A 10,898-nucleotide genomic window follows, 5' to 3' on the forward strand; every position below is an offset into this window, starting at 1 on the left:
GGCCACCGTCCTCTCTCCCTCCCTCCCTCTTCCTTTCACTGCGTACGTGGCATTGCATTCCGTTTGGGGCTCAGCTTTCGGGGCCACAGACGCGACAGCCGGCCCGCCAACAGAGCCCTTTTGGCTCCCTCTGCGCGGTCGTGCAGTGGTGCATCACACCTCTGTGTTTGGTCATCTTTCCCAACCGTTTCTTCATCGCAGCCTTCCATTTCCTTCTGCCTCCGCACACCGACACCGCATCGACCTGACGCAGCTTCTCTTCATTTTGTGCTCCTCCTCTCGGGTCTCTCAGTGGTGTTTGTCTGAGACCTGGGACACGTTTCATCGACGCACTCCTTCTGCAGATCGCTCCTGTGTGACAGGCGCGGCGAGTCTCTTCTCCCTCCCTCTTGTGTCCCTCGTGTTCTTCCCTCTCTTCTCCCACCCCCCCCCCCGCGCGCGCGTCATGTCCGCCGTGGGCGATTTCTCCATCACCGTGCGGAAGGTTGCAGAGGATGTGAAGAGTTTAAAGGCCGCCTACGAGGCAAAAAATGATATCCAGTGCAATCAGCTTCTTGCGGACATCAAACGCCGCATCATTCTTTTTCCCACCTTCCTGAATCCCAGCGCCAGCAGCAACACGCGGAGCGAGGAGCTGTCGCTGGCGCGCGACTACCTCGAGCTTGGTGTGCTTGCCTCAGCGCACCAAAAGGACCTCGCTTCGTTTGAGGTGTACTTCAACCAGCTGCAGCTGTACTACAGCGACATCGGCGCCGATGAGCTTCCAGAGTCGCCGCAGTACCTGATGCTGCTCGGCTTGAACCTCATCCGGCTGCTTGTGTGTAGCCGCATTGCTGAGTTCCATTCGGAGATGGAGAAGATCCCGTTCGCTGCTCACGGCTCCAACCTCTACATCCGCTTCGCCGTCGGGCTGGAGCGTTACTTGATGGAGGGTAGCTACAACAAGCTCCTAACCTCACGCAGGAAGGTACCCTCGAATGAGTACCTACCTGTCGTGGAGATGCTAGAGCAGACGGTGCGTGACGAGGTCGCGAACTGCATTCCTGAGTCGTACCGACGGCTGTCCATTGGAGCCGCGCAGCGAATTCTTATGGTGGACACCGAGGCAAAGGTGCGCGAGATTGGCGCGCAACGAGAATGGGCGTTGTCGTCGAACGGCACGCACTTCGTCTTCACGCGAGAGGATGACACGTTGAAACGGGAAATCCCTTTTAAGGAGATGATCGAGCAGCACATCCATTTTGTCGCCGACCTGCAGAACATTGTGTGAGCACTGTGGTGCGTGGGCCGGTCGACTGTCCTAATGAACGCCTTGCTCGCAGTGCCTGACGAGGGATGATGTCACGGGGCGCCGAATGTCATCCCCCACGTGCTGCCTTTCGTATGGCTCGACCCTGCAGGGGGATGTTCGGAGAGGGTGTTGCCACACGTGCCCCGCTCCCCTTCCGCAGCTCTTTCTTCTGTTTGAGTGTGTGTATCTGTGTGTGTGTATCCTCCCCCTGCCTCCCCTTCTCTTGGAAGAGACTGCGCCGTTGCCCTTGTCTGACGTGCACATGTACAAGTCGCTGAGAACACATTCAGCTCGAGGCTGCAGAAGTGTAAAGACCTGTGCATGGGGATTCCTTGTCGTGCCGAGGGTTCGACGAGGACTACATTCGATGTTGTGTGTGAAAGGGAGTAGGCGGCTGGCCAGTGAGCGCGCTGGCGCAATACTGGCACCTTCCCTTCCTCCTCGACAGCGCACACACACACACACACAACGTCTCACCATTCTCTTTCCATCTCTCATCCCACAACAACTTGCTTTCCTGTTGCCAAATTTCGGGGTGTGAAACACATGCGCGCACGGACACACACACACACACATACACATACGCTCATGAAGCTCTCCCTCTCGGCGAGCACAAGTACTGCACGTCGTTGGCTAAGGGTCTTGCTTTTGGTTGATGTTGTGCGGGACCCACACACGCGTTCCTGACACCGAGCAGATAAAAAAAAACGAGTGCTTCGACAGCGCTTTGAGAACCGCTTACCGTCATGCATCTGCCAAAGCCACCGCCGGCTGAGCTGATTATTCGCCGTCGGGACGGCACCGAAGACCGATTCGTGCAGCCGACTGCGGCTTCGGGTGAGCAGGTGACGCGTACCACAACCAACGACGATCATGACGAGACTTATCAGATGGTGAAGGAGTGTGCCCCGTACACCGCAAGCTTTAATGCACTTCTCGCCAAGCAGTCCGTGCACGAAAACTCGCGGCAGCTTGTCGCGCTCGTGCACCACCGCATGCACTCCGAGGGCATTCCCCTGAACACACAGACTTACAACCTCCTGATGAAGCGCGTCGTCCGTTTTACTGATGGCGCCATCTTCACCCTCTACGACGAGCTCAAAAAAGAGGGGCTGAAGGAGAATAGTAGCGCGCGGCCCAACATGGACAGCTACGTGCTGCTGTTCCGTGCGTGCGAGCGTAGGACGCAGTATAACCGAGCGTTTCTCCTTTACCAGCAGCTGCGAGAGCTGTTTGGACTGGTGCCCGACACGAACGTGTACAACACCTTACTGGGGTACTGCGCGGCGGTCCGCGACGTCGCACAGGCAACGTTTCTTGTCGAGGAGATGAAGCAGCTCAACGTTCCGCGCGACGTGGACACATACAACTGCTTGATGAGCGTCATGGTCGAATCGGCACCGTACGCGGAGACTCTGAAGGTCTTTACGGAACTGCTTCTTCTCAACTTGAAGCCGTCCAATAGGAGCTACAACACGATCCTGAAGGCGGCCTCCCGCCACGGCGATTATGACCGTGCTTTTCAGCTCGTGGAGGAGATGAAGAAGAGGGGCCTTATTCCGGACGTGGAGACGTACAATCACCTCATCAGCGTCTGCGAACACCGGCTCGACTACGTGCGCTGCACCGGCGCCTACGCTGCAGAGCACCGCAAACGGGAGCAAATTCTTCAAGGCTCGCGCGCCATTGCCGATCTCGTTGTGACAATCCTGCGAGAGATGCGTTCAATCCAGGTGTGGCCGGACACCTATACATACAACAAAGCCCTCGGCATTCTCGTCAGATGCGAGGACGAGCGGGTGTTTCTCGTGTACAACGACATGGTGTTGCACGCGAGCGAAACCGTCATCCATGCCAGGAGCGCTGGCTGCGTCTCCTCCTCGTCGCGTCGATCGGCGGTGGGAAAAGGCAGTGCTGGTGCAGGGTGTCAGGCCGATGCCGGCACGCTCTTGGCGGAGGCGCTTCAGGCAGAGGATACGGAGGAGGTGGGCAACATGCGCGCCAACGCTGTACGGCCTAACATTGAGACATGGCGGCAGATGATCAAGGCGTGCCTGTCGTACCGCTACTACACACTCGCGAAGGAAGTGAGCGCCGACTTTCAGGACATCGGCACGGCCCTGAATGCGTCGCTGGGGCTTCTTTTGTTACAGGTGTGCTGTGCCGCAAAGGACGTCACCTGGGCCAAGGAGCTGCTTGAAGAGCTGAAGGCGCGGGCTGTCCTCATCGACACGACCCTGATGAACGCTTTCCTCCGTGTTCTTTGTGCGGTAGAAGCAGAGGAAGCCATCTTCACGGAATACGAGCAGATGCGCTTGGGCATTCACGCCAGTGGTGCGTGGGCCGATACCACCACATGCAACATCGTCTTGCGATACGCCTACGCAAAACCGGAGAGGGCCACGTTTGCCGAGAACCTCTATCAGATGATGGTGCAGCCCTACTCCACCGCCGCTGCCAATGAGGAAACGTTCTGCATTCGCCTCGACTCTTTCACGAGGAAAATGGATGTGCCAGTAGAGGGTATCGTTTCCTTTGTGGAGGAAGTCGTGCAGAACAATGCTGCCCTTACCGTGGCCTTTTATTACTCTGTTCTGCGGTTCTTTCTGGCTCGCGACGATGCGCGCATTCAGGACTGGTTTGACCGACTGGGCACGGAGCAAGGCGGTACCTCCACTGGCAGTGCTCCCGCTGCGGATGTGCAGTGCTACGAAATACTGATGCAATATTACCTGGCCCACGCGCAGTACAATGTGGTGGAGCAACTGTTTCACCAGATTCAATGCAGCTCGGTGCTGGAGGCCAGCGCCGAGTCCTACTGCGTCCTCTTCGAGGTTGGCCGTCGCTGTGGTGACGTGGCTGCGGTATTGAAGCTGTTCGAGCAGGCCCGCGTGAGCTGCGTTCCGCTCGACGTGCTCTGCTATGACAGCATCTTGAAGATCCTTGTGGAGCACGAGGCGCCCTCTGTGTACGACGTCCTCAGTGAGATGAAAAGAAATCGAGTGCCACCAGCCGAGAGTACGCTGGCTCTCTTCCTCTCTGACGCCCACGGGCGCCAGGTCTTGGCGGAGATCGTATCTCGTGATCTCTTCTACCACGTTCCTCCGCCGATAGCGTTGCAGAAGATGAAAAGGTGCAGCCAGGGGTAACCACAATGATGCGACGGATGCAGCTGCCGTGGCGCCTATGCCTGCTGCTCCTCGCAGCGCGCTTCAGCGAGTGTGTATGCGTGTGCCTCAGTGAAGGGGGCTCTGCGTCACCTAAATGCGCGTGCCTGCGTGTATCGAGGTAGTCGGATGTATACTATTTTTTTTGTCTGTGTGTGAAGCACAACAGATACGAAAGAAGGTCATCAGCGACAAACGAGCCGTATTACTCTCTTGGATCGACGGTGACGCGAAGAAGAGTACGATTCGGGGCTTTTAGTGGCCCGTTTGTGATAAGCATTGTGCGTGTGTGACTGTGGTTGGACAAGAGGAAGATGCGGGGAAGGCAGTTCGAAAGTCGACCGTGCGGTGCTGCACTCGTCGGGCGAGCGCGGGCGCCCTCCGTCCTCGCCTTTCCGCTTTTTTTTCTATTGTGGTTGCTGTCCTTGAGTCGACTGGCACGCCGCGTGCATGGGCCTCGGCGAGTAGAGGTAGGGTCGTTTCTTTGTTTTTTTCCTCTTCTCACGAACGATGCAGCGTGGGCAGGGAGGAAATGTCGCAAGGCACGAGGAGAGGAGGAGATGTCAAAGGACGTTGCACACGGCCTTGCCGTCGGCACATCTGCCCCTGTTCACCATTTGCCTCCACTTCCCTCACTCTTCCTCGCTTTTTCCTGAGCTTCGCCCCACACCTGCACACGTGTCAGCACCATTTGCCGATGGTCCTGCGTCGCTTACTCCTTTGCTCCTCACACTTTCACTACAGACACACACACACACACACACACCTACACCTACACGCAAAGGCTCTCACACGCTTGTACACACGCACACACAAAAAAGCCTTCGTGGGACCCCCCCTTACCCCCCTCCCGACACACAGCTGTCTCCTCTACCTCTCATCTTCCCCGTGGGCTTCCGCGTGTGTGTATATTGCTGACAGTGCGCCATTGCCTTTTGTTGCGAGGGCCTCTGCATGTTCGCATCATTACCTTTTGGATCTTTTGAGTGCCAATCGGGGGTTCACGGCAGTGCGGATTTGCCGCCACACGCTCGACCGGTGAATACGCTTCTCCCGAGCGGCAGAGGGCGGATGCAAAGTCGCACAGATCCCTGCAGACCAACCCGAAGCACGAGCTTCACCTCGTAGCGACCCTCCACCACCATTACCACCTCACCCTCCTCCATCTTAGTGTCACGACCGTGATGGTCGGGGGGAAAGGGCAGCGCACCTTCACGGGCCGTCAACGCACACAACATGAGGTGCAGACAGAGGCATCCTTTGTGCCGAACTGCACAAGCCTCGAGTACGCCTATGACCCGCTTGCGAGTGAGCAATACGAGAACCTGGTGGAGCTGCGGCAGATGATCCAGTCCTGCCTGTCCCTCGTGGCCGGCGACGTTTACGACGTCGTCAGTTTCAAGGATATTCTTTACCAGCTCGAGAGTGAGATGCCCACGTCGCTGCCCGTGACAGATCTTCTTCTGCTCTCTTCCCGGCTGTTTCGGCGCACCGCTGAGCTCGGCCGCCTGCTAAGCTGCTTCTTTGGGGTCGTCTTTGCTGATGACCATAGCGATGAGCACTTCCGTTTTGCTGAGGTGCGGCTGCTGCAGTGCGAGATTCGGGAGCTGAAACGGCACCTGGCCGAGTCGGAGGAGGAGCGGGCGCGACTGAAGGAGATGCTGGAAAATGTTGGCCAGGTGGCCTACGACCACGGAAGGGCGGTCGAGCTGCTGGAGACACACAACAAAGTGCTAAAGAAGCAGAGCACCGCCTTGGAGGACCAGATGGCGCTGCTCTTCCATCAACTCAACACCGGTCTGGAGGGGCACTGCAAGATCGCATACCAGCAGGTGATAGGAGAGATGAAGGTGCAGGAGAGCCTCAACCCCGCGCGCATCACGTTCCGGCAGACCATGGACAGTCTGAGCGAGCAGCTCCGCGGCTCACGTGGGCTTATCACAGACGTACGAGAGGTGTTGATGAGCTGTAGTCAGGGAAGGCGAACAGGTGAGGCGTACGCGGCCGTCGAGCCGAGCGTGCGATTCAAGCTCAAAATGCTTGAGTCGAACTTCCAGCAGCTCATGGGCCGTTTCACAGCGGTGAAAGACACGGTGGTTGAGACGGCACAGGAGCTGATGAGCGCGCTGCAGGAACGGAAGAAAATTCTGTACCTCTCCTTTCAGCACATTCGGCTGTACGATCTTCAGAACACAAAGCTGCGAAACGCCCGTGCTATCCTTTCGCATCTGCAGCACAACGCGTCGGAGGTGATGCGCCGCATACGCGTCACTTTTCCACAGGGCAATCTCACCTCAGTCGATCGCTTCGGCAACATCAGCACTCAGCGGTGGCACGGCGGGTACACGCTGGCGACGCTGCGCAAATACAGGCTGACCGAGCAGTTGCAGCAGCAGCAAAACGAAGGTGAGGTTCCTGACCCCGCTCGCTGTGGCAGCGTGGAACCTGCGAGTGCGAGTGCCACGCGAGCGTTACCTGGCTTGACCGAGTCGCAGGTCTTGGCGGCGGAAAGCGAGCTGGCGGCCATTGAAGGAGGCGCGCGCAATGCCTCCTCCGTCTCTCTGCCGCTGCCATCCGTTGGACGAGGCGTACGGGTTTCCTACTCGAGTGTCACCACCCCACTGCACCACCTCTCGACCCCGCCGAGCGGTCCCGGTTCCAGAGCGGCAAGCTCGCGAGCATCGATCAGCGCCTGCGGCATGTCAGGTGCCGCTGGGTTTCCTGCGAGTGGGCAGAGCGACGGCCGCGACGTACTGCCGTTCGACTCTATCTTGACGTTTCTGAGTATGATGCAGGACATCGACGCTGACATGGAAGAGCTGCAGAACGCATTGGTGCTGGATGACGACATGGGCGCGTTCCTGAAAATGTTGACGCTTTCGGCGTCAACGACTCCGCGAGCGGACGCGCAGGAGATTGCTGGCAGCCTCTCTGGGCGCGCTGCACTGGTGGAGCGGCGAGAGTTCAACATGGAGGCAGCCTTGCAGCCGACTGGTGGTCGCCCGGGCGGTGCGCGTGGAGCGTCCAGCTCCCCTTCGGTCAGCTCCTGCGCTGACAGCTTAACGGTAGCAGAAAGCACGTCCATCTCGTCGTCGCATTCCAAGCTAGGCAGCCCGCGCTCGCCACTACAGGGACGTGGTGGACCTCGTGCGGAGCACATGTCCTCCGAGGCGGCGATGGCTCGACAGGCGATGCAGCTGCAGCGCCAGCAGAAACAGATCACAAAGATGCAGGAGGACTTCACCGCAAAAATCGGCTTTCTGCGCCAGGTATACGAGGCCCGTATCAGTGATTTGGAGGTGCGAGAGACGATGGTGAGCAAACGGCTCGGCCAGCTATCGGTCTCGCCCTCTCAGCGCGGCGCGGCAGACGCCGGCAGCCGACGAGCGTCCTCGGCAAGCGGGAGGCCGGAGGAAATGCGGCTGGTGCCTATTGGCCAGGGGGAACGCGAAAAGCTGACGAAACTGCGGAAGGACTGGCAGCAGTCAAAGCGAAGGATCCAACCGAATCGAATTTTGCGCGAGGCCACGGCGGAGCAGCTGCGGTATAAAGAAAAGGACGAGAGAGACTGACAAGGTGGTGTGCCTGCGTTAGGAGGCGTTGCCACGCGAAAAGTCAAGGCACACACGTCTCTTTCTTTTTTGTACTCAGCTCACGACATTCCCTTACCCGCGAAGGCGAGGCGGCGGAAAGTAGCCCAGCCGCTACTCGGTGCACGTCAGCTGCGCCCTCCGCCACGAACGGGGATGAAGGACTTTCAAGTGCAACGGCCGGCGGAGCACTCTGGTGTTCCGCGCCACCACCGTCATGTAAATTAGTGATCTATTGCTTACACGCCAAGGAGGTGTCTGAGGGCGTCGAACTGTATACGTGGTTGCCCAAAGTGAGCCGGAGGAGCATTGAACAAATGGGAGCAACCAAAACCGAAGAACCCAAAAATAAAAGCAAATGGAAAAACGTCCTTTCAAGCGGACAGTGCCTCGGGCAGGAGTGTTGTGTTGACCGTGCTTGGAAGCGCATTCTAGTCTGATCGAATGGGGCCGAGGGAGGGTGACGCGAATGTCGGCAGAGTCTGTCGCTTGCTCGCATACCCCCACAACCCGGCCGTGGACATCTACTCAGTCGAGCAAGAATGTCCTCGCGTTCCAGGGAAGGCCACCTCGGCGCCACTACCGTAAGCGTATCCCCTTCAGCGGATCACGGCAGGGGCGCACAGTGCAGGTGCTTCCATCAGCTGCCTATACTTCCGAAACGTTCCTCTTAGAGTCGCGTGGCTTCTCGGCAGGAGCTCGAGCGAAACGCGCGCCTCGCTTCTCGGATTGCCACATCCGCTTCTCATCGCTTTCAACAGAACTTCACAGCCGCACTTACGCGCTAACACAGGGTGCACGCCTAGTCGCTAAAACGCATTCGCGTGGCGCTGGACGCCGTTGACACACTTTGGTTAAGAGTCGCCTTTCGTTGTATACTGCCTTCGCTGTCCCTCTTGCGCTTTTCCTTCCTCGCCTCCCCCTCCCTTTCGCAGCAGTTGGCGAGGTTCCACGCATCATCGCCGATCTATCATCGCTGTAAGGGCCTTCTGTGGCCCCTGAGCACGCTGCCGTCCCCTCCTCGCGTACCCAAACGAAGCGACACGCATCCATTGAGACGCTATACGCCTCTGCGTCATTTCACTCTGTGTCATTGACACCCATTCTCTACTAGTGAGCAGAGCGCATTGCCGCTTTGAGGGCCCATGGCGAACCGCACCTACGTCAGCCCAGAGGATGAACGCGCCTTTGCGTCCATCGTGGCCAAGGATCCCGAGTGTAACTCGTGCTTCGAGTGCGGGGCTCCCTCCCCGCAGTGGTGCGATGTCATGCACGGAACCTTTATATGTCTCAATTGCAGCGGCCAGCACCGCGGCCTCGGTGTACATCTCTGCTTTGTACGAAGCTCCACCATGGACGGCTGGATGAACTGGAAACCGGAGAAGCTGCGTCAGATGGAGCTCGGCGGCAATCGCCGAGCGCGGCTGTACTTTGAGGCACACAACGTCCCCAAAACGCCCTTGAGGGATCGATACGAGTCGATCCCAGCTCTCCGCTACGCCGACATGCTCAAGTCCGAGTCGCTCGGGAAGCCCTTTAACGAGGTCGCGTGGCAACCGCCAGCCTGGTATGCGCGTCTCAAAGCCTCGTCAAGTCCTTCGGGGCCGTCTCCTACGTCCACCTATCCGCAGACGGATCCGAGCCGCTTCGCCGGGGTGGGCTCGAATGGGCAGTCGCACGTGATGCAAGGCAGCAAGGGCGGCGGCAGTGACTGGTACTCGACACTGTACAGCGGCTGGAGTGCGGTCTCGCAGAAGACGGCTGAATTGGCGCAGCACGCCACGAAAGCGGTCCAGAGCGCGGACGTGGAAGGAATGCGCAGCTCATTGGCGCAGAAATGGGCTGACGTGTCCACTACAGTCTCGACCTACGCCACCGATCTACAACAACGAATGGCGGAGGTTGGCAGCGGTAAGAACGGACCCGGCACCGGCGCAGATGACGGACTTGCGTGCATGATCCAAAAGGCGCGGCAGGCGCAGGCGGAGTGCGCTGTAGACACGCTCCCTACAGAATGTCATCGGTACGACCACATTGAAAGCAGCAGTGGCTACGCCACGATACCTCGCCCCTCGGTGCAGAAGACAGCGGTCGGCGCCACGTTGCCCGCGACCTCGATCGTATATCAAGGTGTCGTGGTGTCGCAGGAGGGTAGCGCCCGGTCACCGACGTCGCTCAACGCTGCCTCTACATCGGCTGGGCGGGCCACATTTGCTCGCGCCGATCCTCGTAGCGCCCTTTCCCAAGCAGAAGCGCGGCCCGGCCGCCCCACGAACCCTCTCGGAGGTGATGGCGGCGGCAGCGCTGCCCCGCTGTCGCCGAAGAAAGAAGAGTGTGGATGGGATGATGAGAGCTTCTAATGACTATTTCGAGGTGTAAACGCCAGCTTACCTTGCCGGGGGGGTGACGGGTGGGGGTGACGCGGGAACACTTCTATGCGCGGGTCCCAGGTGTAGCTGGGTGCGTGCCTGCGTGTAGGTATCTGCGCCTCTCTCCCTTTCTTCCTCCTCACGCTGTACAGTCCCCGCCTCACCTAGGTAGCAGCTAGTTTTTTTTTCTTTGCATCCACAGCAGGGCCTCTGCAGAGACGTGTGACTTGTAGGCAACAGGCACAGATGTATGTGTCTGTGTGCTGCACTTATGTTCGTGTGTGTTGGGGTGTGTTTATCTCCACTTCTCATCTCATCTTTTCATTTGTTCGCCCTGGCGAATGTGTGCGCGTGTCATTGTGGGAAGTTCTCCTCCATCTGCCACTCCCTCTCACACCCCCTCTATACCAGCCCCTCCTCTCCCGGCATCCCACGAAATACGCCCTCGCCCCCCCCACCCCTCATTATAGTTCCGGCACCC

At 58.6% G+C, this 10,898-nt stretch overlaps 4 protein-coding genes across 4 annotated transcripts; all 4 read left to right on the forward strand.

Annotated features, from left to right (window-relative positions):
• Window positions 1-445: 445 nt before the first annotated feature.
• On the forward strand, window positions 446-1,270 carry LSCM1_01764 (uncharacterized protein; the record flags this gene model as incomplete). The annotated part of the gene is made up of 1 exon (XM_067319364.1): window positions 446-1,270. The coding sequence occupies one exon, from the start codon at window positions 446-448 to the stop codon at window positions 1,268-1,270; it is 825 nt and encodes a 274-aa protein (XP_067175913.1).
• A 767-nt stretch (window positions 1,271-2,037) lies between these two features.
• On the forward strand, window positions 2,038-4,440 carry LSCM1_01765 (uncharacterized protein; the record flags this gene model as incomplete). Its single annotated transcript, XM_067319365.1, has 1 exon — window positions 2,038-4,440. The coding sequence occupies one exon, from the start codon at window positions 2,038-2,040 to the stop codon at window positions 4,438-4,440; it is 2,403 nt and encodes an 800-aa protein (XP_067175914.1).
• A 1,202-nt stretch (window positions 4,441-5,642) lies between these two features.
• LSCM1_01766 (uncharacterized protein) lies at window positions 5,643-8,030 on the forward strand (the record flags this gene model as incomplete). The annotated part of the gene is made up of 1 exon (XM_067319366.1): window positions 5,643-8,030. One exon carries the CDS (start codon window positions 5,643-5,645, stop codon window positions 8,028-8,030), a length of 2,388 nt encoding a protein of 795 aa, XP_067175915.1.
• A 1,163-nt stretch (window positions 8,031-9,193) lies between these two features.
• On the forward strand, window positions 9,194-10,408 carry LSCM1_01767 (uncharacterized protein; the record flags this gene model as incomplete). The annotated part of the gene is made up of 1 exon (XM_067319367.1): window positions 9,194-10,408. One exon carries the CDS (start codon window positions 9,194-9,196, stop codon window positions 10,406-10,408), a length of 1,215 nt encoding a protein of 404 aa, XP_067175916.1.
• Between the last annotated feature and the right edge of the window lie 490 nt (window positions 10,409-10,898).

This window comes from Leishmania martiniquensis, chromosome 32 (assembly GCF_017916325.1).
Source record: "Leishmania martiniquensis isolate LSCM1 chromosome 32, whole genome shotgun sequence".
Classification (NCBI taxonomy): domain Eukaryota; phylum Euglenozoa; class Kinetoplastea; order Trypanosomatida; family Trypanosomatidae; genus Leishmania; species Leishmania martiniquensis.